Source organism: Phacochoerus africanus, chromosome 12, assembly GCF_016906955.1.
Source record: "Phacochoerus africanus isolate WHEZ1 chromosome 12, ROS_Pafr_v1, whole genome shotgun sequence".
NCBI lineage: Eukaryota > Metazoa > Chordata > Mammalia > Artiodactyla > Suidae > Phacochoerus > Phacochoerus africanus.
This window is the reverse complement of record NC_062555.1, coordinates 30,251,572-30,278,088: the sequence shown is the minus strand read 5'-3', so window position 1 is coordinate 30,278,088 and position 26,517 is coordinate 30,251,572. Positions and strand designations below refer to the sequence as shown.

At 46.8% G+C, this 26,517-nt stretch overlaps 1 protein-coding gene across 1 annotated transcript in view; it reads left to right on the top strand.

Annotated features, from left to right (window-relative positions):
• Nucleotides 1-22,380, top strand: part of KDM5B (lysine demethylase 5B) — a 93,036-nt gene extending 70,656 nt beyond the window's left edge. The window contains exons 15-27 of the mRNA XM_047755526.1: nt 237-418; nt 847-971; nt 2,046-2,196; nt 2,294-2,408; nt 2,803-3,158; nt 4,046-4,184; nt 9,403-9,582; nt 10,485-10,643; nt 15,000-15,485; nt 17,253-17,364; nt 18,322-18,476; nt 19,883-20,206; nt 20,655-22,380. Coding sequence (XP_047611482.1) covers nt 237-418; nt 847-971; nt 2,046-2,196; nt 2,294-2,408; nt 2,803-3,158; nt 4,046-4,184; nt 9,403-9,582; nt 10,485-10,643; nt 15,000-15,485; nt 17,253-17,364; nt 18,322-18,476; nt 19,883-20,206; nt 20,655-20,816 — 2,646 coding nt within the window. The 3' untranslated portion in view covers nt 20,817-22,380. The remainder of the gene's footprint in view (nt 1-236; nt 419-846; nt 972-2,045; nt 2,197-2,293; nt 2,409-2,802; nt 3,159-4,045; nt 4,185-9,402; nt 9,583-10,484; nt 10,644-14,999; nt 15,486-17,252; nt 17,365-18,321; nt 18,477-19,882; nt 20,207-20,654) is intronic.
• The last annotated feature ends 4,137 nt before the right edge of the window (nt 22,381-26,517 follow it).

Here is a 26,517-nt window from a genome sequence, read left to right as displayed (position 1 = left end):
AGCCACGATGGGAACTCCAAGATGAAGGTTTGACCTCAGGCCCAGCACAGTGGGTTAAGGATTCAGCATTGCCACATCTGTGGCTTTAGGTGGTGACTGGCTCGGATCTGATCCCTGGCCCAAGAACTCCATATGCCATAGGGTGGCCAAAACAAAACTCAGCTATTGCATGTTTGTTTTGGGAGCTGGTAGGTTGTATTATGCTTTGTAGAGCTCTAAAGTACACTTTATTCTAGGGAGTAATTGATTCAGAAAGAATGGACTTTGAGCTGTTGCCAGATGACGAGCGTCAGTGTGTAAAATGCAAAACTACTTGCTTCATGTCTGCCATCTCCTGTTCTTGTAAACCTGGCCTGCTTGTTTGCCTGCATCATGTAAAAGAATTATGTTCCTGTCCTCCTTATAAATATAAACTGCGGTGAGTAAGAAAAATGATTTTTTTTCTATGAAAACAAAATTTTTTGGGGGGGTATTTTATTATTATTATTTTTTGTCTTTTTGCCTTTTCTAGGGCCACACCGAGGCACATGGAGGTTCCCAGACTAGGGGTCTAATTGGAGCTGTTGCTGCCGGCCTACACCAGAGCCACAGCAACGTGGGATCCGAACTGCGTCTGCGACCTACACCACATCTCACGGCAATGCCGGATCCTTAACCTACTGAGCAAGGCCAGGGATTGAACCCAAAATCTCATGGTTCCTAGTTGGATTCATTAACCACTGTGCCACGACGGGAACTCCTGAAAACACTAAATTCTTAATAAAGGCTCAGTGACATTGAGAATGAAATGTCTGATTTCCTCCAAACCCACATATCTCAAAGCTAAGTCTACTCTTCTGTTTCCAGGTATAGATACACTCTAGATGACCTCTACCCCATGATGAATGCATTGAAGCTTCGAGCTGAATCTTACAATGAATGGGCCTTGAATGTGAATGAAGCTTTGGAGGCAAAGATCAATAAAAAGAAAAGTATGTAATATATAGAAAGTGTGGTTTGGTGATTGGCACATTGGGACTGATGATCATATAGCCAACCAAAAGTTAGCAAACCAGTTCCTTGAAACTGTTCAGCCAGATTCAGAGTGTTAGCAGAGGTTTTAAAGTCAAGAGTGGATGAGGTGGATGCCCTTGTACAGGATGAGGTACATAATAACTTTTATACCTCTTTGTCTCAGGAACAAAAAAGTATTTTACATTTTATATGGAACCTTAGTAAAGGTTTTTGTTTTGATTGTTTTTTAAGGGCCACACCCACAGCATGTGGAGGTTCCCAGGCTAGCAGTCAGATTGCAGCCTACCCTCCAGCCACAGTAAAACCAGATCTGAGCCTCGGCTGCCACCTACACCACAGCTCTGGGAAACACCGGATCCTTAACCCACTGATGGAAGCTGGGGATCAAACCTGTGTCCTCATGACTATTAGTCAGATTTGCTTCCACTGAGCCACAATGGGAACTCCTGTTTGTTTCTTAAAATAGATCTCATCACAAAGGCAGCATGTCATTAAGAGTTTATGAAATGCTGGTTTATTACTGTACTTCATTCTAATCAAGGTCAAAGTCTGTTTCTTGTTACTACTTTTCAAAGTCACTGCTTGCCTTCCCATTTCTTTCCACAAAGTGTTTTCATTTGCTTTCCTTTCTGTGGCTTTCTCATTTAGGAGAGGGTGCAGTATCAGCGGCTCTGAGCCTACTAGTTCCCTGCCAGTGGCAGAGTAAAATGCAGGAGAAAAAAGTGGTTCCAGCCACACTAAGATCTGGATTTGATCTGTTTTGACAAGGTATAACCTTGTCAAAGGTTATACCCTCAGTTTTAGTATCGTAACCAGGAGATTGACGTCAGTATAATCCATCAGCCGTATTTAGTCTAGGCACTTTTTAAAGCACTCCATCCTCAGTACACCTCCCCCATCAAATGAACACATTTATTAAAGAGGTGGAACATTGCAAATATCTATAGATAAGAACTGATATTTGCAAACTCCTCCCCCCTGTATTTCATACATAATGATCACAAAAACGGGGACCTTTTCTTTATCCCTAGGCCTTGTCAGCTTTAAGGCTTTGATTGAAGAATCTGAGATGAAGAAATTCCCAGACAACGATCTTTTACGTCACCTCCGCTTAGTCACACAGGATGCCGAGAAGTGTGCCTCTGTCGCACAGCAGCTGCTTAACGGCAAAAGGCAGACGAGGTGGGTACTGCACAGACTGGTTAGGGCTCTCCCACAGCCCAGACTGGGAAGGGTGGGTGTGTTGTTCTCACTTGGCTTCTTGGGCCTTTGTCTCTAGATACCGATCTGGGGGAGGGAAATCCCACAACCAGCTGACGGTGAATGAGCTCCGGCAGTTTGTGACACAGCTGTATGCTCTTCCCTGTGTTCTTAGCCAGACTCCACTGCTGAAGGTAACTGGATGGGAGGTGCTGCTGCTTTATGTTTTGTAAATAAGCTCACTTATCATTTTGGGTGGTTAATTTGTACATTATTGGCAAATGTTTCTAATAACATATTTATTGAGTGGTATGCGTGTATAAAGAGATTATAACATGCGTGCAGAGGAGAAAGTCAGAAATTTTTACCTGGAAATTGACCACCAGCTACTCCTCACAGTTGGTATGTCTGTTATAGTCACTTGTTTTAGCTGTCAATTGGCTTATGTATTATGCTGTTTACCTGTATTGTTGCTAAAATCAAGTGAGATGGAAGAGGGTCATGTAGAATATGCATTGACAATTCTAAGCATACAAGAAGCCAGTTACAGAAATTACTGTTTTGATGCAACAATCTATGTTCTTTTAGGATCTCTTGAATCGTGTAGAAGATTTCCAACAGCATAGCCAGAAATTGCTCTCTGAGGAGATGCCCAGTGCTGCTGAGCTGCAAGATTTGCTAGATGTCAGCTTTGAGTTTGATGTTGAGCTTCCACAGCTTGCTGAGATGCGTACCCGTCTGGAGCAGGCCCATTGGCTGGAAGAGGTGCAGCAAGCTTGCTTAGACCCCAGCTCCCTCACCTTGGATGATATGAGACGTCTCATAGACTTGGGGGTGGGTCTGGCCCCATATTCAGCTGTGGAGAAAGCAATGGCTCGGCTTCAGGAACTGCTCACGGTGTCAGAGCACTGGGATGACAAAGCCAGGAGCCTCCTCAAGGCCAGGTAAATAAGCACACCAACGCCTCTGTCCTGGGAAAGGCTGGGCACTGCATCCATGGTGGAGCACAGAGCACAGGGGTTGACGTGTGACCTTTGTGCACTTAGGGGAGTTGTACACGTAGAAATACCTGACTTGTTTGTGGCTCCTTTGGAACTTAGACAAAAGAATATTGTGTGTGTGTGTGACTTTTTGTCTTTTTTAGGGCCGCACCCGCAGCATGTGGAGGTTCTCAGGGTAGGGGTGGAATCAGAGCTACAGCTGCTAGCCTATACCACAGTTACAGCAATGCAGAATCTGAGCTGTGTCCGCAACCTTCACCACAGCTCACAGTAATGTCAGATCCTTAACCCATTGAGTGAGGCCAGGATCAAACCCACATCCTCATGGATACTGTTGGGTTTGTTACTGCTGAGCCACAATGGGAACTCCAAGTGCAACTGTTCAAACCCACAGCTAATAATGGGATCCCAGAAACTTAAAGAGAAGTGTCTGAGAGTCAGTGTGCACTGTCTTTAAAGCAAAGATGGTCCTGTAATTCCCAACATTGGTGCTGTTGCTTAGTGACTGTACCTTATCTGAGAGACATATTGGACTTAGACTGCACCTAGGAGAGAAGATGCTTCCTCCCTTGATCTTGCTTTCTACTTGACAATCTTTACTGGTCCAGTTGACAAATTGGACCAAGAAATTCCTAGGTTGTACAGACATTTATGGTTCTGTGCAAGTCTTATGCAGCCATTTGAAACTAGATAATTTGATATCTAGTAGTTAATTTCCATTTGAAAAAAGTTGCTGTTCTGGATTTCCTTTGGAGTGATTTTTCTCATTTGGTAAACCATAAGCAAAATGAGCCACCGTGTAGAGTGCTGACAGTGTTTGTCTTTTTCAGGCCTCGGCATTCGTTGAACAGCCTTGCAACAGTGGTGAAAGAGATGGAGGAGATCCCCGCGTACCTGCCCAGCGGTGCAGCTCTGAAGGACTCTGTGCAGAGAGCCAGAGACTGGCTTCAGGACGTAGAGGCCCTGCAGGTGGGTTTACAAAATGTGCATTGTATAGGCACATTTGTAAAGAGCAAGAGTAGGATCTCACCGCGTAGGTTCAGCGTTTGGGTTGGCCAGGTGACTAATTCTCTTCAACCTTATGTAGATGCATTTACCTATCTTAGCTGTTGTCCTGGCCAGTAGGCTGAAGTGTTTAAAGCTTAGGTCTAACCAACTTTTGTCTAGGAGCTTGGGAGTCTCCCATAACAAACTTTCTCTTTTTTTTTTTTTTTGTCTTTTTGCCTTTTCTAGGGCCGCACCCGTGGCATATGGAGGTTCCCAGGCTAGGGGTCTCATCGGAGCTGTAGCCACCAGACTTCGCCAGAGCCACAGCAACGCAGAATCTGAGCCGCGTCTGTGACCTACACCACATCTCACAGCAACGCTGGATCCTTAACCCACTGAGCAAGGCCAGGGATCAAACTGGCAACCTCATGGTTCCTGGTCCAGATTCATTAGCCACTGAGCCACGACGGGAACTCCCATTCCATAACAAGCTTAAGTACTTGGTCGGAGATTGAAGGAAAAGACCTAAAAATCAACATGTGGGAGAATATATATAGTTTCTAATCTTTGATAAGTATAACTGTCTCTTGTTGGCTTGCCAACTACTTGGAGTTTAGACAGTCCAGAGTGAAGAGTCAGCAAAGCTTGGTATGTCATTACATGGCTAAGCTACGCCCTAAGGCCCAGGCTTTTTACCAAGTAGTGACTTTGAAGTGCTTCCCCACCCTACAAAAGAAATGAAACTGAGCAAGTTCTAAAGTAATTAGCACTACGTATCTATGGCCCTATTAGAAAATTAAATTCACGTGTAGCGCTATTAAGGTACAGACAATATATTCTGTTTTTCCCAGTTTTCGGCTGGATAAATTTATTTGAGAAGTGGTTGGTGGGGGTGTTTTCCTTTTTCTCTCTAATCATAAACCAGTGGTCTTATGGGCCTATTGAGAAAAAAGATCTTTGAATTATTTAATGGGCTAAGTTTTTTAATTTTTAATTTACATTGTTATTAAGTCTCAAGTTCAGTCTTATTGAAGCCATCAGATTCTAGGAATAAAATACCATTTAGTTTTTTGAATATCTGCAGAGGTTTTTTTTGTTTGTTTCTTGTTTTTTGTCTTTTTTGCTATTTCTTGGGCCACTGCCACGGCATATGAAGGTTCCCAGGCTAGGGGTCTAATCGGAGCTGTAGCTGCCAGCCTATGCCAGAGCCACAGCAACGCAGGATCCGAGCCGCGTCTGCAATCTACACCACAGCTCATGGCAACGCCAGATCGTTAACCCACTGAGCAAGGGCAGGGACCGAACCCGCAACCTCGTGGTTCCTAATCAGATTCGTTAACCACTGCGCCACGACGGGAACTCCTTTTTTTTGTTTTTTTGTTTTTGTGTGCAGAGTTTTAAGTTGCCGATTGACCAGTTGCTAACGAGAAATGCCAAACAATACAGTTTTAGCCAGAAATTTTCAACAAAACATCTGGACATCTATTCTAGTTAATGAGGAAGAGAAGGAGTTCCCGTTGTGGCTCAGTGGTAATGAAACCAATTAGTATCCATGAAGACGCGGCCTGGCCTCGCTCTGTGGGTTAAGCATCTGGCGTTGCTGTGGTGTAGGTTGTAGATGGGGTTCAGATCTGGAGTGGCTGTGGCATAGGCCGGCTGCTGTGGCTCCGATTCAACCCCTAGCCTGGGAACCTCCATATGCCACAGGTGCGGCCCTTAAAAAACAGGGGGGGGGGGATACATTGTTTGGTAAATATTATGTAATTAAGGGATGACCCTAGCCAGCCAGGAAGTTGTTTGCCATGTGAATAAACATCCTCAGTGGGATTTTTGATGCAGGCTCTTGGTGGTGATTGTTAGAACTGTAGTGTTTAAAGTCATGGTTCCCCCTTTCACTGCGGTTGGTAGCAGCCAGAAGGTGAGGTCATTGCCCTAAGGAGAGGTAAGCGTGGGAGACCAGAGGTGAGGACATGATTCTGAATAGGTTTGTTCCCTTCACGTGTTGAAATGTATGTCCCACTTAGTGTAGTGTATAGTGTCCGTAAGGAAATAAAGCAACGTTTCCTCCATTCCTGAAACAACCACCTAGCCTTTGCTTGCATCATATGTTTAAGGACTAGTAGAGGGATGTGGGATGACATTTAAAATAAATAATCCACTAAAAAAGGTTTATTTTATTTTACTTATTTATTTATTTTTGTCTTTTTGCCTTTTTCTAGGGCCGCTCCCATGGCATATGGAGGTTCCCAGGCTAGGGGTCTAATTGGAGCTGCAGCCGCTGGCCTACGCCAGAGCCACAGCAACTCGGGATCCAAGCCATGTCTGTGACCTACACCACAGCTCACGTCAACACCAGATCCTTAACCCACTGAGCAAGGCCAGGGATCCAACCCGCAACCTCATGGTTCCTAGTTGGATTTGTTAATCACTCAGCCACGACAGGAACTCCAACAAGGTTTATTATAAATGTCATCTCATATTCTGCTTTACACACAGGGAGTGCTCCATTTGTTTCTAAATTGAGTACCGTAGGTAGAGTATGTCATTTGCAAGTCACCTTTTTTAAGCATCCAGCTGAATACCTATACCCTCATGGTTTCAATCCCTTAGGAATAAATTGAAGCACCAGAACATCAGTCTACCTAGTCTACATTCAATTTTCGCTTGGTTTCCAGTCCAAGACCACACATTCATCTAATTGCTGTATCTTGGGACATTTCTTTTACTCTTAAAGCTCTTTTCCCCCATCCATTTTTTTGTTTTGTTTTATTTTTGTTTGTCATCTTAGGGCTGTACCTGCAGCATATGGAAGGTCCCAGGCTAGAGGTGTCATCGGAGCTACAGCCGCCAGCCTACACCAAAGCCACAGAGACACCAGATCCAAGCCGCATCTGCGACCTACACAACAGCTCAGGGCAACGCCAGATCCTTAACCCACTGAGTGAGGCCAGGGATAGCCAACCCAAAATCTCATGGTTCCTAGTCAGATTCGTTTCTGCTGCACCAAGACGGGCTCTCCCATCATCCATCTGTTTTTATGTTACTGTTCAGAACAGTTATCCTGTAGGATGCTCCCCCCCCTCCAGACTTGGCCTAGCTGTTTTCTTCATGGCGATTTCTACCTTCTGTAAACTAGAAGTTAATTTCTAAACCTTGATGGACTTTTTTTTTTTTTTTTTGCTTTTCATGGCTGTACCTGTGGCACATGGAAGTTCTCAGGCTAGGGGTTGAGTTGTTGCTGCAGCTGCCAGCCTATGCCACATCGATAGCAGTGAGGGATCTGAGCTGTGTCTTCGACCTACACCACAGCCCAGGGCAGTGCCGGATCTGGTGGACGTAAGTTAAATATTTTTGACCTGGAGTTTGTCACAGTATCAGATGCTATCGTATACTTCCTGTTGTGTCATATCGGGAGACATCTGGATGGTGCACTTAGTGATGGTGATAGCTCCCACTGGATTAGAGCAGTACCAAGGCTTCTGTGCACACCCTGTCCCCAAAGTTTTTATTCTTCTTGGCAGTTTGGATATCTCATTTTCAGAATGTGGTCCCAGTACCAGCAGCATCAGTGGAAACTTGTAAGATACGCAAATTCATGAGCTCTTCCCTGGTGATTTAAATCAGAAAGAGGGGGCAGGGGTTCCCGTTGTGGCACAGTGGTTAACGAATCCGACTAGGAACCATGAGGTTTCGGGTTTGGTCCCTACCCTTGCTTAGCGGGTTAACGATCTGGCATTGCCGTGAGCTGTCGTGTAGGTTGCAGACGCGGCTCAGATCCCGCATTGCTGTGGCTCTGGCGTAGGCCGGGGGCTACAGCTCCGATTCAACCCCTAGTCTGGGAACCTCCATATGCCGTGGGAGCAGCCCAAAGAAATAGCAAAAAAAAAAAAAGAAGAGGGGGCAGGACATTGTTTAAACAGCTTCCCAGGTGACTCTTAATGTTTAACAAAGTTCAGGAACCAGTGGGCTTTCTCAACTCGTTTTAGTTTCCTCAATAATTTATACTGAGTTACTACTGTAATCCATCATTGATGCATGAATTGCAGTAATATATTGTCTTGTTACTTCTTATTTTTTTTTTAAGGGCTGCACCTACAGTATATGGAAGCTCCTAGGTTGGGTGTTGAAGCGGAGCTACCTACAGCTGCTGGCCTACACCACAGCCATAGCAACACCAGATCTGAGCCGTGTCTGTGACCTAGAGCACAGCTCACAGCAATGCCCAAGGGATCGAACCTGCAGTCTCATGGATACTAGTCAGGTTTGTTTCTGTTAAGCCACAGCAGGAACTCCCTGTCTTGTTGCTTTTATTTATCCAAGTCAGTATGGAAGTCTTTTAAGCTATTAACAACTCACGTTTCTGTTGAATTTGTTTCAAACCGTCCATAGGGACCAAAATGTCAAGTGAATAGTCAGAACAAAGGGACCACAGGTAAGCGAGATCCAAAGTTCTGTCTGTGGGCCCAGCACAAATAAGGTTTTTACTTTACACGTCACCCTACTTCCAACCCACTTTGACTTTACACATCACCCCACTTCTACCACTGTTAGTCATCTGCCGGTGAATTTATTTATTTTTATTTTTTTGTCTTTTTGCCTTTTTCCAGGGCTGCCCCCGAGGCATATGGAGGTTCCCAGGCTAGGGGTCAAATCAGAGCTGTAGCCGCCTGCCTACGCCAGAGCCACAGCAACTTGGGGTCTGAGCTGTGTCTGCAACCTACACCACAGCTCTAGGCAATGCCAGATCCTTAACCCACTGAGCGAGGCCAGGGATCGAACCTGCAAGCTCATCGTTCTTAGTTGGATTCATTAACCACTGAGCCATGACAGGAACTCCTGAATTTTTTTTTTTTTTTCTATTTATTTTTTGACTTTTTAGGGCCTCACCTGTGGCATATGGTGTTTACAGGCTGGGGGTCCAATCAGACTTGAGGCCGCTGGTCTATAACCCAGCAATGCAGGATCCGAGCCAAGTCTGCAACCTACACCACAGCTCACGGCAGTACCAGATCCTTAACCCACTGAGTGAGACCAGGGATCAGTCCTACATCCTCATGGATACTGCTCGGGTTTGTTAACCACTGAGCCACTATGGTTACTCCCTGCCTGTGAATTCAATAGGTTGAAATGATGGGCTAGGCCCAGCCTGAATGGTGCTTTCCCACTTACATATAAGTGCTGTTTTTCCTTAACTTACTAGGTTGGCGGACGTGTGCCAGTTTTGGACACACTGATAGAGCTTGTTACGCGAGGCCGATCCATCCCTGTGCATCTGAGTTCTTTACCGAGGCTGGAGTCACTAGTAGCTGAGGTTCATGTTTGGAAAGAATGTGCTGCTAACACATTCTTGACTGAGAATTCATCCTTTTCTCTCTTAGAGGTAAGTTTGCAGTCAACCCACCTACAGGATCTTTAATCCCCTGAATGATCTATGTTTTAAGAGTCACTTTTTTCAGAAGAGCCTTTTCAGAAGAGCCAGGGAGATTCTTCTGAGTTTCTAGTGAAATAACCTTTAAACGTTTTCTGGGTGTGTTTAGGGATAGCGTTCACTGTCTTAAGAAGGAAATTTTCCTCACTGAAGTTCCTCAGTCTGTTGAGATTGGCTATTTAGCCTTGGCCATGCTTTACCACTTGCATTTAGCAAGCTTTAGAAATGATCTCATCTACCTCTCAAAGTGCTCTAGTTGCACTTTTTATATTTTCTGTAAGCTGGTACTGGCCATCCATTATGATTGCAGTCATTCTATGTCACACTTTTTTAACACTGTTTGATTGACTCTGGAATCAACGTCTGTCTCTTGTGAAATCCTTCTTTCTTCCCTCCCCTTCTTTTTCTTTTTCTTTTTTTTTGTCTTGTCTTTTTAGAGCTGCACGCGAGGCATATGGAGGTCCCCAGGCTGTGGGGCGCATTGGAGCTGTTACCCACTGGTCTACACCACAGCCACAGCAATGCCAGATCTAAGCTGCATCTGTGACCTACACCACAGCTCACAGCAATGCCAGATCCTTAACCCTGATTGATGCCAGGGATCGAACCTACGTCCTCATGGATGCTAGTCAGACTCGTTTCCACTGAGCCACAACAGGAACTCGACCGACCTCCCTTCTCTCCTTTCTTCCCTCCTTTCTAGAGTAGGGTTTCTGGCTTCAGGGCTGCATGTTACACAGAAAATACCAAGAAAAGAAGAACACGCTTTCTGCTGCTTAGACCTTTATTTTCTGACTTCTAATGTTTTACCCGAGATCAGTTTTTACCAGTGGTTTTGCTTTGTTCCACATCAGGTGCTGTGTCCTCGATGTGATGTTGGCCTTTTGGGGTTGAAGAGGAAGCAGAGAAAGTTAAAGGAGCCCTTGCCAAGCGGCAGGAAGAAAAGCCCTAGAGTAGAGAGTCTGAGTGACTTGGAGAGAGCTCTGATGGAAAGCAGAGAGACTGCTTCTGCTGTGCGTACTGGGCTCTCCTCTTTTCTCAGTGGGGGAGGGTAATTTCTAATCTTTTCTTGTTTACTGGGAATATTAGGAAAGCAAGTAGAAGAAAAACTTTAAAAGTACTCCATTTTACCAAAACAGTTATGAGGGATTTTCATTTGTAAAAGTTTGGAATTGAGGGTGCATGGAAGTGCCAAAGGGTCAGCAAAGGCCTCCTAGACTCAGAAACCACCTATGGCTTGGTCCAGGGCTGCTGACTCAGGGTACCACGGCTAGCAGATCCAGAACTGCAGTGTCAGCTTACTAGTTTACAGGAGGAAATACCCTGACAAGTGTTCTGGGCACTTTTGAGTCTGACCTATGTTTAGTGTTAGGCATTGTTGATTCAAAGATTGTATCTTCAAGAAGATGAATCACCATCTAGCTAATGTGTAGTGAGCACAGTATCATAGCTATGTGATCAGGATGCTTTTTAAATTTTTTTATTTGAGCTATAATTGACCTGTAGCATTATATTAATTTCAGATATACAACACAGTGATTTGACATATGTTTATATATTGCAAAGTGATCATTATAGGTCTAGTTAATATCTATCATCATGAATTGTTGCTATTTTCCTTATGATAACTTTGAAGATCTACTCTCTTAGCATCTTTTAAATATACAACCTATTATGAATGATTGTAGTCACCATGCTGTACACCACATCCCCAGGACTGACTTATTTTATAACTAGAAGTTTGTACCTTTTGACCCCCTTCTCTCAGCTCCCCACCTCTGCTTCTGGCAACACCAATCTAGTCTCTGTGTCTGTGGGGTTGGTTTTTTGTTTGTTTGTTTTTTAGATTACATGTTTAAGTGAAATCATGCACTGTTTGTCTTTTTCTGACTTGTTTGACTTAGCACAGTGCTCTCAGAGTCCATTTATGTTTTTGCAAATGGAAGGATTTTCTTTTCTATGCGAAGTAATATTCATTGTGTATACACACCACGTTTCCTTTATCCATTCATCCATCGGTGGACACTTAGGTTGTTTCCATATCTTGGCTGTTGTGAACAATGCTGCATTGAATATGGAATGCAGATATCTTTTCAAGTTAGTGTTTTCATTTCCATTAGATAAATAATCCAGAAGTAGAATTGCTGGGTCCTGTGATAGTTTTACATTTACTTAGTGTTTTGAGGACCCTCCACACTGTTTCCCAGTGGCTATACCAGTTTTCTGTTGCCACCAGCAGCACACAATGGCTCCCTTTTCTGCATGTCCTCACCATCATTTGTTATTTCTTGTCCTTTTGATGACAGTTATTTTAAGAGGTGTGATGTGAGCTCTCCTTGTGGGTTTTGATTTTCATTTCCCTGATGATTAGTCATGGTGAGCATCTTTTCATGTACCTGTTGTCCATCTCTGTCTTCCTTGGAAAATTTTCTCTTCAGATTCTCAGCCTTTTTTTTTTTTTTTTTTGGTCTTTTTGCAATCTCTTGGGCCGCTCCCGTGGCATATGGAGGTTCCCACGCTAGGGTTCGAATCGGAGCTGTAGCCACTGGCCTATACCACAGCTCACGGCAACACCAGATCCTTAACGCACTGAGCAGGGCCAGGGATCGAACCCACAACCTCATGGTTCCTAGTCAGACTCATTAACCACTGAATCACGACAGGAACTCCTCTCTGCTCATTTTTTTTTCCCTTTTTTATTTTCCCTTTTATAGCCTCACCTGTTGGCATACGGAGGTTTGCAGGCTAGGTGTCAATTGGAGCTGCAGCTGTCAGCCTACACCATAGCCACAGCAACACTGGATTTGAGCTGCACCTGCAACCCACACTAGGATCTTGTGGCAACACCAGATCCTTAACCCACTGAGTGAGGCCGGGGATTGAAACAATGTCCTCATGGGACACTATGCTGGGTTCTTAACCTGCTGAGCCACAATGGAAAGTCTTCTCTATTTTATTATTTATTTATTTATTGTTTCTTGTCTATTTAGGGTCACACCTCTGACATATGGAGGTTCCCAGTCCAGGTGTCCAATCAGAGCATCTGCACCTGAGCCTGAACCAAATGTGTTCTTTCTTGGTCCAAGCACCTTCCCAGTCTGTTCCACTGTAGCTGACTGACCTCTCTTGTGATTGACATGGGATTGCTCTGATGTGTTTGTGGTTTTTTGTTTGTTTTTAGGGCTGCACCTGTGGCACATGGAGGTTCCCAGGCTAGGGGTTGAATCGGAGCTGTAGCTGCCCGCCTACACCACAGCCACAGCAACACCAGATCCGAGCCTCATCTGTGACCTACACCACCGCTCACAGTAATGCCAGATTCTTAACGCACTGAGCAAGGCCAGGGATTGAACCTGCAATCTCATTGGTTCCTAGTCGGATTCGTTTCCACTGCGCCACGATGGGAACTCCTCATATTTGTGTATTTTGCCACAGACTTTCTTGGGCATATTTATCCCTTCCTTCAGCTCCTAATCAGATACAGCTGATTAGATTGCCTGAGCATCATTTTGGTGTTTTCAGGGTGCTGTTTTCCACTGTCAAGTGGTTCATTTTTGTTAAGATACTGTCCATCTCAAGCTTTGCTTCTCTAGTTTTTGCTGATCTAGTCTGGGACTCCTTGTACATTACCTTTTGATCGCTTTGTTATCACATAACCTGTATGTACTCCTGTACATTGTTATCATCTGTAAAGATTAGAGGATTCTTTTTTTTTGCCCTTTAGGGCCCCACCCATAGCACATGGAAGTTCCCAAGCTAGGGGTCAAATCAGAACTGCATCCACCAGTCTGCATTACAGCCACAGCAACGCCAGATCCAAGTCACATCCATGACCTACACCACAGCTCATGGCAACGCCGGATCCTTAGCCCACCAAGCAAGGCCAGGGATGGAACCTGCATCCTCATGGATACTGGTCAGATTTGTTTCCCCTGAGCCACGACAGGAGGAACTTTAAAATATGCCAAAAGTTTGTTAGTTGGTTTACTTCTTGATCTTTTTGTTTCTTTCCTAATCCCTCATTTCTATATTTTCTTCTCCAATCCAAAGAGGCAGTGGAGAGTCACTCTGGCCCTAGGACTCAAGTTCCTCATCTGGTGAATCATGATGGATCTGAGAGTGGGTGGATGTGATCATTGGGAGTAGTTTCACTGTAACAAATTAACATTTTTAGGACCTGGAATAGGATTGTAAAAGGAGTAGTTCCTACATGTTGTTTCTGGCATGGAATGCTGAGTTTATAAAATCTATGCTTTCCTCCATATTGCTGTATTTCACCCTCAGTGAAGTACTAGGACTATGGTGGTCTAGCCTTTTATTGTGGAAGATGGATTGTTACGTTCCAGGCAGGTGGGCAACTTGACATAGCTGGTGGCTTACATTTGTCACCCTTAGACTCTGTTTTTACCTCATGGTGCAATGTGAGTGAATCTGTAGCTCCTGGGTGGGCTTATATAGTGGATGAGTGCTGGTCTGCTCATGTGGAAGCACCACTTATGCACAGCTTGTTCATCCTGCTTAGAAAGATATTCGGTATCACTTCAGCTTTTTCCTGTGAAGTTGATTATGTTTGTGTTTTCAAGTTGTTTATACAGGTTAACTGAACTCAGAACTTTCCTGGGACATAGCTCTTGTTTTAATAGAGAGGAAAGACTTTGCAATGAGGGTACTTGGCTCTTGCTGCAGAAAAGCAACTTTTGTCTCTGGCCAAATGATCTTACAGCATGAGTATGCCCAGGTGTGTGTGCACAAGAGAAGTCTGATGTCTTGGTTCTATTTAATTTTTCATGAAGGATCCAATTTCATTGCTTCAGTTCCAGTGTCCAGCACATATGTAAGGCCCTAATGTTAAAGGCAATAAGAGACACAGGTTACTGTGGCTACTTAAGAGACTTTCTCATGTAAAGTACTTTTCCAGAAAACACAAAAGCTAGTGGAACTGAAAACAAATGGAAAGCCTCAGAAATTAGTACCTGTAATTACCTGAGAAAAACCTGTGTCTTTCAAGAGAGGTAAGTTTTCTAGATGATACATGTGTACGGACATTGGACTTGGAGGCATGGGGTATGCTGAGTAATTGCTTACACTCTATTCCTTGCCAGAGAGTGTTTTGTCACTCATGTCTCATTGCGTTGTCACTGCAGCCCTGTGAGAGGGGCGCTCCTGTTTCATACGTGTGGAAATTCAGCCACCGTGGAATATATTGCCCAAGGTCTCCCACACAGCTTAGTGAGGTGGAGCTAGGAATTGAACATAGTCTGCTCTGGACACCTCCTTGCCCCCCATATTCTTAGCCCCCAGGACCCTTGAGTTTTAGGAGAAGGCAGGGTTCTCTGGGACACTGTCCTTGACTGTTACTTTCCTTCTAGATGGCAACCCTCGGGGAAGCTCGCTTACGGGAAATGGAGGCCTTGCAGTCTCTCAGACTAGCCAATGAAGGGAAGCTGCTGTCACCTGTCCAGGATGTGGACATGAAGGTCTGCCTGTGTCAGAAGGCCCCGGCTGCCCCCATGATCCAGTGTGAACTCTGCAGGGATGCTTTCCACACTAGCTGTGTGGCAGTGCCCAGCATTTCGCAGGGCCCCCGAATCTGGCTTTGTCCCCACTGTCAGAGGTCAGAGAAACCCCCGCTAGAGAAAATTCTGCCCCTGCTGGCCTCTCTCCAGCGCATTCGAGTTCGGCTTCCTGAGGGCGATGCACTTCGGTATATGATTGAAAGAACCGTGAACTGGCAGCACAGAGCTCGGCAGCTGCTTTCGTCAGGGAACCTCAAGCCTGTGCAGGACCGCGTGGGCTCAGGACTATTATGTGGCAGGTGGCAGGCTACAGCGGTACAGGTGCCAGATACAAGCAAGGTGAGTTCTGGGCTCTGCTCAGCTCTGTGCCTCCTTCCTGAGCTGGCGGCTCTGGTGCAGACACCACCAGCACCACTTGGCCTTGAGGGTTGTCTGTGCCTCTTGTTTCAGTTCCCTCTGCTCCTAAGCATCAGGCACTCTTTTTTGTAGGGCAGGGCGTGTGTGTACCCATGACTTTTCCGTTTACATTTTTTCTTAAGTTGAGGGTTACGTTTTATTTGGGGCAAAATTAGGACTTAAGCCCGGAAGATAGCCTCTCAGGTAGCCCTGAGAAACAACTCTGCCATTCACATTTTTAATTTTATGTGTTTAAAAAATCTTCGAGCAACAACAACAACAACAACAACAACAAAAGACAAAAGACAAAAAAAAAAGGGGGAGTTCCCGTCGTGGCGCAGTGGTTAACGAATCCGACTAGGAACCATGAGGTTGCGGGTTCGGTCCCTGGCCTTGCTCAGTGGGTTAAGGATCCGGCGTTGCCGTGAGCTGTGGTGTAGGTTGCAGACGCGGCTCGGATCCTGCGTTGCTGTGGCTCTGGCGTAGGCCGGCAGCTACAGCTCCGATTAGACCCCTAGCCTGGGAACCTCCATATGCCGCGGGAGCGGCCCAAGAAATAGCAACAACAACAACAACAACAACAACAAAAGACAAAAAAAAAATCTTCGCTTGACTATTTTTTCCTCCTTCTAACTCATGTAAGTCACTGAGTAGAAAGGGAACGTGCCGCCTTTTCTGTCTCTTCTTGCCTTTTGAGGAAGAAGAGGTTTTGCCCGAATGTTTTATTACTTCAGAGGAGAGGCAGTGGCTTTCATACCATCTGTGATCTTTTGCCAAAAGCCAGGTTCTTCTGACCATCCCTGGGTGAACTTTCTGTCTTCTCTAGAAGGTGGCCCCCGGGAAAAGGATGTAAAGATAATCAGAAAAGTGCAGTCGGGGCGGCAAAGTTCAGCCTTTTTCTAAGGTTCACCGGGTGACCTCCAGATCTGCTAGGCCCCTCAGCAGAGATGAGACACCTCCCTCGTGCTATTCCAGCAGGGATGTGAATTACAGGAGCTGAATGTTCAACACATTTTGAGATAAGGACAAAAAGCTGGTCTCTGTCATGTGTTTCCTTGTGCTTTTTAAAATTTCTTCCCAGGCTTCTGGAATGCAGTGCCTGGCACTGAACAAATGATGGGTTAAATTTTTGTCATGCATTAAGTTGTGGCTGTTGGGACAGCCTCATTGAAAACATTTGTGTTCCTTACATACTCTGTGTTAGGAATTTACCTGTATTAATACAAGGGAAAGGCACAGCTATTATTTATTTACTAATTTGTGGTCTAAAGGGTTTTTCCCTTGGCTCATCTCATAAACTTTAAAGAAGGTGGGGATGTGGATATCAGTGCTACCCAACACTTCTTCCTTAATTGGTTTACCAAAGGGGCATGTGTCTATTGATCCAGGTTGTAATCTTCTTGAGGAGAATTACATAATAGTTGAAAGCCTGTATGGTCTGTTCTCATGCAGAGAAAATGACTTACTTCCTAGTGGTGCTCTTCATCTCTGAAGTCAGTCCAGGCAAAACCAGGGAGACCAAAGGTTGGGTGGGTAGGAGCTGATCGGCCAGGTCTGAGATGCCAGGAAACTACTACTTTGAATTTGGGAGAATCCAGTCTTTCCCTTTGCTAGGTGCTGCCCAATGAAAACCCAGGCTGCTTTGTTGGGCGGGTGGGGGTATTTTTAATCCTAAAGAAGCCTTATTCTAAAATATGTCCCTTCCATCAGGCATCACAGCCTCCTGGCACCATGTCCTTTTCCTTGCCTGATGACTGGGACAGTAGGACCTCGTATTTACACTCTCCCTTCTCTACTGGACGGAGCTGCATCCCCCTTCACGGTCTGTATTTATTGTCATCACTATCCTGATTGTGGCCATTGCTGTTTCATTTTAAGGGCTGAATAGTAACAAGTCATCTTGCAAGTAGGTTTTTGTTGTAGATAATCAAGTACCTTTAAAAGTACTTTATCCTGGATCAGCAAGGAGACCCTGCTGTACAGCACAGGGAGCTATATCCAATCACTTGTGATGCAACACAATGGAGGATAATGTGAGAAAAAGAATGTATGCCTGTGTATAATTGGGTCACTTTGCTGTACAGCAGAAATTGACAAAACATTGTAAGTCAACTATAATAAAAATTTTTTTAAATAAAAATTTTTTTAAAAAGTATCCTTATGTAGGGTGTGGGTTACTGTATGTTTGCAAGATAGGATAAGGCTTGTTTTTAAAGCATTATTATAAATGCAAAAGAATGAGACCACTGCTTTCAGGGATGAAAGGGTTAATCCCATACCAACTTACACCACCAAGCATTTGGGTCCTGTACTAAGTCATGGGTTCCCTTGTTGCTTCAGTACTTAAGAGATTCGAGGGGGACGTGCCTCCTTTTCCTGTACTTATTTGTAGGTGATGCTCTGTGACTTCTGCCTGGAGCCCTGGGCCTGAGTCCCACTGTCACAGTGTGTATCTAGCTGTCCACTCAGGGTGCCCAGGCCCTTGGCTCATCTCTGCACTGCCAAAGCTATCCAGGCAGACATACCCTCTTCTGTGTTAAGTAGGAAAGTAAGAAGTAATACTTCTGGTTGTCATGAGACTTAGCCTAGTTTGGGCTCTGTGATGCTGTGGCTTTAGGCACATAAAGCGAATCCAACTGAATGGAGTTGAAGGCAGGGGGTGGGGGTGGGGGGGCAGTCGTGTGTCTCCCCCTCTTCCCCTGTTGCAGGCAGGTGTCAGTGTGGGTCGGTATGGAGCACCTTTGTTGTCCTCACTGTGATTCAGTCTGGTCTCCAACAGGCATCAGTCCAGAAGTGAACGAGCTGCTGATGGAAGCCCAGCTGCTCCAGGTGTCCCTTCCTGAAATTCAGGAACTCTACCAGACGCTGCTGGCAAAGCCAAGTCCCACGCAGCAAGCTGGCCGAAGCTCTCCCATCAGAACCAGCAGTGAGAAGGTGGGCCTCCAAGTTGCCACTGGGGGGCGCTTCTGAGCATCATTTCCTCTTCATAGCTGGAGACCAGATGCTATCTTTGATGCAGGAAAGGATGGATGCAGGCCATCTCCCTCACAGCCCTGTTCCTCTGACTGTCAGTGAGCACTTCAGGTTCACAACCTGGATTTTGATCCTGTTCTTTAAACCACTGTGTGAATTTTTTTTTTTTCTTTTTAGCACGGTGCTTCTCATTCTTTCCTTGTGCTAGAAGCAGGATTATTTTTTCTGTTAGAGAAATAGTGTAGAGATGAAAATGTAATTATAGCTGGTAAGGCCTTTGGGATAAAGTCTTCATCTCCCTCCCCTCCTTTATAGCTATACCTACAGCATATGGAAGTTCTTGGGCTAGGGTCAAATTGGAGCTTCAGCTTGTGGCAACGCCAGATCCATAACCCACTGAGCGTGGCCAGGGATTGACCCTACATCCTCACAGATACAGTGTTGGGCCACAGTGGGAACTCCAAAGCCTTATATTTTCGGAGTCAACATTTAACAAATGCGTTAGCAGTTCTAAACCTAACGTGACAACTGGTATAAGGACTGGGTGTGAAGACCCATTGTGAGAGTGATGACTTACTTGAAGGGGATGCCCACGATGTCCTGTGTCTTGTGAAACAGGTGTGTGAAGCTGTTACCCCTTCCTGTTAGTGCACTGGCTGGCCTGTAACACTCAGGACACAATCAGATAGGGAAGTATTTCACCAGAGGTAGCAAGAGGTCAGGTCCTGGCATTTAGGATTGGTTGGTTTATTTGTTTTTGGCCACACCCTTGACATATGGATGTTCCCGGGCCTGGGATCTAATCCGAACCGCAGTGGCAATCTAAACCACAGCTATAGCAATGCCAGATTCTTGACCCACTGCACCAGGCTGTGGCTGAAACTGGCACCTCCGCAGATACAGGCTGGATCATTAACCACTGGGCCACTGTGGGACCTCCCAGGATTTCTTTTTTGTTACAGTGTCGAATAGTATAGCGCCACTGTCAGTTGTGTTCAGTTAGTGCAGCTTCCTCCTGTAAGAGGTGGAGATGTCCTTAGAGAAGGAAGGTGCTGGCTCGGTCCCTCAGCAGTCTGTGGTTCAGAGGGTAGGCCTAAACCCTTGAGAGAAATCAAATGCAGACTGGGTTTGGTGACTAGGGGAGCGTAGGCCTCTCCCTATTCCTGCCACTGATGGATTTGAAAACAAGCGTGTCTGGGACACCTGTGTTCCAGTGTTGCTTCGATAACCTGCCAGGTAGGTTGTCCTATGGGACGTCATGGGAGTGGGGCGCCGCAGCCTGCTTCTCACAGGGCTGATTCTTAGCATCACTGATTTTAGCAAGAGGCAGACTATAGGCTGAATAGGATTCACCCTCTTCCATCCAGAGTGATGGCTGCCGCGGGAAGCGGGACAGCATCGGCGGCGGTCTGGAGAGGAAACTGAAGAGACGCCTGGAAAGAGAAGGCCTCTCCAGTGAGCGGTGGGATCGAGTCACAAAAATGCGGACCCCTAAAAAGAAGAAGCTGAAACTGAGCCACCCCAAGGATACGAACAATTTCCAGTTAGAGAGAGAGCGTAGCTGTGAGTTAGCCCATCCTGCCGACATGCACTCCCTACCCTCAGACACGTCCTACTCGGAGCAGGAGGACTCTGAGGACGAGGACGCCATCTGCCCGGCCGTCAGCTGCCTGCAGCCGGAAGGAGACGAGGTCAGTGAGGTTTGGGCCGTAGAGGACGTGCGTTCCCTTAACTCAGAAACCCTGTGAGCCACACCTCGCCTGGCCGGGTCTCTCTCCTGCTCACCTGCCTTGAGCCGATCTGAGTGGATTGCTCACCCTCCCCCTACTGCTCTCACGTCGTTCCTGGGTCTCCTCCCTCCTCTTGAAGACACTCTTGCTCTGCCCTGTTTCCTTTTCCTGCTCCTCCAGCTCTCATCACCCGGCGCTAAGAAGGTGGGAGGGATGCTGCTGTCTCGCCCTTTGCTTACTTGTCTTGGGCGGCGCTGTCTTAGCCCCAGAGCAGGCACCACTTGAAGAATGGCTTTGACTCGGTGGCTTTGGCTGCGGTGCCAGAGGTCCCCGTGGTGGGGCATTGGCCTGCCCAGTGCCAGGCCCGTTCTCCCCCTGAACACCCCGTCTCCCTGCTCTCTGTAACCAGGTGGACTGGGTCCAGTGTGATGGCAGCTGCAATCGGTGGTTCCATCAGGTCTGTGTTGGTGTCTCTCCCGAGACGGCCGAGAAGGAGGACTACATGTGTGCGCGCTGCGCTGCGACGGACGCGCCGGGCCGGAGAGAAAACAAACAGACCCACTTACTGTAATTCAGGACTCGGCCAGAGGACTCCTCCAGTGTCTCAGCAGAGCTGCAGGACTGGCCTTCAAACCAGCCTGTAAACGGTGCTATTTCTATTCCTTACGGGATCATTTTTCCAGAACTCTTTGAAAAAAAGAAAAAACGACTAAAAAATTTTTTGACACTTTTTGTATTTTTTTCCTTAAGAGCTGTTTGTGATTGTTGAGGTTTGAAACGATGACTGTTTTTTGCAGGGGTTTCCACCAATTTGGAAGGATTGGAGCTTGCACCTTTTCATGTACAGCATTAAAATCTTACCTCTTTCTGGGATTTACCGGCTTAGGAGTCCAACTCGGTTTCAGTGCCCAGAAGGGCACCAGAAGTTCCAGTAAATCCTCATTTGGGGAATTTCTCTCTTGTTTACTCTGTTACCATATTGGGGAGCTTAAGTTTTTCATTTTTGGGGGTTTTGTTCATTCCTTTTCTTTATTCACTTTTCTTTTTCCTGATAGATTAGGTTTATTTATCTAAGCAATAACTTCCATGTTGGTTTCAGTGGCTGGAATTAAAACAAAACAAAACAAACAGCGTGTTGGTGCTTTAGCATCTGGTCGATGTCAGAACACAAACGTCTGGTTTCTAATGTCACTGGTGACCTAGTGATGTAGAAAAAGACTGCTCTGTAAGTACCTGCCACAGCTAATGTTTGGCTCGCTCCTTGCCTCGTCCCTCCTCTCCTGTTTTTTGGTATCTTGTATCAAATGTTGCAGTTTATATTGTGGAATAAATCCTTGGTCCTAATATAATACTAAATGCTGGTTATTTAGAGCCATAAGCCTGCTGCCGCTGGTGCCCCTCCACCCCGTGGCTTTGAAGAGCTGGAAGGGGTTGCTTGCTTGTTGTGCCTCTGCCCAGCCAGGCTGCAGTAGCAGCAGAGGGTAGCCTGCAGGCACTGGGGGCTTCTTTTGTATCCTGTTCTGTTTGGTGCACCGTATGCCTCCAGTCCCCACTAACCAAGACCCCCTTTCCTTCCATCTTTGAGGAACAGAACCTGTCTTTAAAGCCATGCTGTTTTTAAATAAGCTTTCTCATAATGTTGGCAGATCACGCCAACCCTCAGATGAGACTCCCACTCCTCGCGAGAGTGGTGTCTTGGTTATGTTAGAGGTGGAGGCAGGGAGACTTGGTTTAGGGTAAGATGTCTGAAGGAATTGCATCCTCTCAGAGGGTAGGTGAGCGTGAGTTGGGGGCCGCTGTGACCACCCAGACTCTTCGTCCCAGCTCCCTGCCCATCTGGCTCTCTACCATTACTGCTCATGGCCAGTCCAGAGCCTTCCCTCCTCTTCTTTTTAAAGGCCTCTCTCTCCTGCAGTGGAAAAGACATTCTGATGAACAGACTCTTGCTTGCTTTTTTCCTGTCCTGTTGCTAATAATACCTGTTTTCCCTACATTCTATAGCCATAAACTTGAAGATGGGTAGAAAGAGTGGGTCCTTAATAAAACAAAAAAACAGCAGTTTGTGATGTAGCAGAGATTTAAATGTACTACCCCCTTTTATGCAATTCAAATAATTAAATCTTTTTAAGAATGAATTGTTTGCAGTTTTCCCACAGTTGTCACATTTCTCCTTGTCTGGTGGGCTTCCGGGGCCAGCAGGGAAGAAGAATCTCCAGGGTGAGATCTGGAACAGCGGTTTGACTTTTTGAAGCATCCAGATTCTTAGAGCCCCTGATATGGGGCAGGATGCTGCTTGTCCTAGTTCCATGGAGAAAATAAGCTTAAAAAGGACAGTCCTCCTGGAATAAAGCCTTTGCCCCTGGAGAGCTTCTGTCCATCTGGTGTGCGCCGCCCCCGTCCATGGGCTCTCCCTCACTGAAGGTTGTACACGGGGCTGACAGCAGCATCCCTGGTGCTGTAGCTTCTCTGCCCCCTGAGTATGTGCTTGAGCCACCCCCTCCCCAGGTGAGAGCCACTGACCTTTTTATATGTGATGATACTAAAGTTCAATGACAAAGCCTGGGCAGTGATTTCAGCTCTCCTATTGCCTGCCTCCTGCCTGGTGCCTGCCAACATGACACAAGAACACAGGCTTCCTGACTGATGCCGTCTGTTAGGGACCCACAGTGACCCCAGCATGGGGGTCTTATCTAAGGACCGTGCAGTGTGCGAGCTGTGAAGCTGGCCTGTGTCTTCAGGGAGAGGAGGTGAAACTGGACATGCAGCAGACTGAGCCAGGGGGTCCGTGAGTCAAGAAAGGACCTAGTACCCCTGCCTTGCCTCAGTGACCACTGTTTTTGTTTGTTTTTCTTTCCAAATCAGGCTGGGGGGTTCTCCTCAAGCATGTAGTCTCTACCCTGGAGGAAGACTGGGTTTGGATGCACCATGAGGCAGGTCCCCTTCATTTCCGCATCCTCAGAGTAGGGCATGAACCTTAAGCCAGACATGCCACCTGTGGTGGAAACCTGCCTGCTTCTCCCTGCAGAGCTCTCATAATGAGTGGGCGATCTGGGGTCACCATAAAACGGACCGTGACCTTGGGGCACCTGGGCAGGGCTGAGCCTGCCCACAGAGCAGGTGTGCCTGGAGAGGTGGAGCCTGGCTTCTCTCTACCCTGGGTGAACACGAGCTCCTGCCTGTCCTTTGTCTCACTGCTCTTGATGGTGGATGGGTGGTATTCCAACAGACCCAGCTGTGGCTTGAGGCAGGTTTTAGTTGGTGTTGAGTGCCCATGGATTTTTCTGAGCTCAGTCCTGCCTGGGTTTCCCACCTGTAACACAGAATGGGTTATAGATCCTGTAACAGGAGGCAGAGTTGGACAGCAGGTACTTTAAGTTATTGCTGGTTGCCATTCAGTAGCTGTGCTCGTCTGTGCTGGGAATCAGCCTGTGTTAGGTTGGATGCAGAAAACACACTTCCTTCTGCTGGACTTGCCTGTTGGGAAGCAGAGCTGAGAAGAAGGATGAAGAGCCCATTGTCTTTATTTGAGCACCAGGGTGATGGCCTCACTCCCTCCACCCTCTCTCTGGTCTAGCAGGTGGTTCCTTTCAGCCCCTAAGCTTCTCTGAGAGGTTCCTTGTGGAACTTGTAATAGAAACGTGACTGAGAAGCTGCCTGGACAAGAGCTTGTCTAAAGGAGCACCATTGTAAATCCACTCCGTAAAGTGTTCATTGCACTTCTTCCAGACCTGTGGAAAGGCTTTCATGTGTGCAGATTGTTGCCTGGGAGTATCTTCAGCTCCTCCTCCATGAGGTTGGCGCCTGTAGGTGGTGACTGGCTCCTTGTTCTGTTCTGGGCGAGGGGCAGCCATGTGGTCTATTTCAGGAAGGCTTGGTACTTCGGACCGAGGAGCGGAATCGTGAGGCTGTGAGACCTGGTCCAGGTGAGTGGAGGCCAAAGGACTGTCCCTTCTGTTCCCTTCAATGGGAACTTAGAGAAATTAAAAACGACCTTTCTCAGGAAACAAAGTCACTTGCTCTATTGAATATGAACCCCATGACCTCCCCTCAAGGATGGCATGCTGGGGCGTGCGGGCTCAGGCAGTGTCTGTGGTCACTGCCTGTGATCCTGATAGGAACACACACAGAAAAAAGTCCCTTCTGCAGAGGGCTGGGACAGGTAGTGTGGCAGTTTATCCAAAAGTCAGTTAACGGGAGTTCTTGCTGTGGTGCAGTGGGGTAAGAATCTGGCATTGCCACGGCTGTGGTATAGGTAGCAGATATGGCTCAGATTCCATCCCTGATCTGGAACTTCCGTATGCTGCAAGTGCACTGAAAAACAACAGTTACTGAGTGAAAAAAGATAACTTGTGTATTCATTTACCTAAACTTTGTCATCTCTGGTTTTCAGCCTGGGATTCCCTTAAGATGGATTAAGAACTTTAGAAGTTGTGAAGGAATTTGACTTTAAGATATTTACTCATTTTTTCCAGTCCTTGTTTGAGTTTCGTCTATACCTAATTTAACAGTAAGTTTGACTAAAAAAGAAAAAATAACAATTCAGTCTAGGTTTTTGGGTTTTGTTTGTTTATTTGCTTGCTTGTTTGTTTTTTGTCACGCCTGAGGCATGCAGAAATTCCCGGGCCAGGGATCATCAAACCTGAGCCGTGGCAGCAGCTCCTGGCTGCTGGAGTGACAACACCAGAAATTTAACCCTCTGTACTACAAGGGAACTCCAGCTCAATCTAGTTTTTATGAAAAAAAAAAAAAAAAAAACAACTCTTCACACCCATTGGTTTATGTAATGATCAGAAGATAATTACTACAGCAGACTGACTCATACACAGCTAGGAATGAAGGTCACTGCACAGGCAAGAACAGATGAAGGCTGACTACACGTGCTCAGCAGGTAGCAGACCAGCGTTCCAGTGAGCCTGCCTTTGGCTAGCCATGCATCTTCAGCGTTTGAAGCTGCTGGTCCAGCTTTTGCTAGACTTTGTAAGCTCCTAGCAGACAGTTGTGTGCCCTCTGCTCGGAGTCGGCCTGCCCGCCAGTTGGGGTGGCACACTGGGGCTTCTGTTCTTTGGTGCAAGCAGCAAACATTCCCCAGGCACAAGAGCTAAGCAGGTGGCCAGTCCTAGGAGAGTGGACTTCCGGAATCAGATGAGCTTGCTCTGGGCCCACACCTTACACTAAGCAAGAGCCAGTCTCTGGGTTGCTTTGCTGGTTCCTGGTCTAGGGCTGTAATGCCCGGGGCTGGTGGGCCCACCTCATTGCTCTGCCCCACCCCACCTCACCTTCCTCCTGTTCCTGGAGAGCAGGGAAGAGCGTGGGCAAGTGCGATGCCCAGGTCACCACCATCAGTGAGTCGTTTGTGCCTCTGTGGCCCTCGTTTTGAGGGGAGTTTTATGTCCAGAGATGCCTTGAAATCTAGCAGCCAGCATTTTTAGCTTTGAAATAGCCACTACCCCCAAATTCGTCAAATTTCCTTTTCCCCACAGATATCAGAGGCAGTCACCGGTAAGGTGTGTCTGTGAGATGTGGGCCTTGCCACAGGCCTCTCGACCTTGTTGCACATGGGGTTTTGTACTGGACATTGGAGCCTGGCCTGTTGACTGCTCTCTTTGTTTGCACACACTCCCCCCACCCCCACCCCCAAATCTGCAAGAGTGAGCAACCTAGCACTGCGTCAAGGACAAGAAAGAAAAGCAGAGGCCCATGAGGCAGGAGTGAGGCGGGCCCTGGTGTGGGGCTCTCAGCAGTCTGCCCTGACAGCGGCCACAGGCCTCCCCCTGGGGCACCAGCCCTGTGCCAGGGAGGGTAAGCCAGGAGAGGATCAAGTGGGTTTTGGTAGCTTTTAGCATCCTTAGAACGCACCGGGGCAGTCTTTGGAGAATGTCAAGGGAGAGAGTGGGTACAAAGGCCCTCAGTGCAGGGGTTATAGTTTCAAGGATGACCGCAGGGAAAAGGCTGGCCCTGGCCAGAGGTCTGAGGGTTACTGCCTTGGTAGCCGCCCTCGCTGGAGTCCCTGGGAGCAGATAGGAACCGGTCCTCACCTTCGCCAGGTACTTCTAGACTGAGCTCTGATGAAGCAATGCGCAGGGGTGACCTGAACAGGGCTGCAGGTGGAATTTTTGGGGCCAGACCCCAAGCCCAGTTCTGTAGAAACCTAGCCGTGCTCTCTGTGATCTCTGCACAACACTGAGGGTTTTCTTTCGTTTTATAGCCACATGTGCAGCATATGAAGGTTCTCAGGCTAGGGGTCCAATCAGAGCTGTAGCTGCCAGCCTACA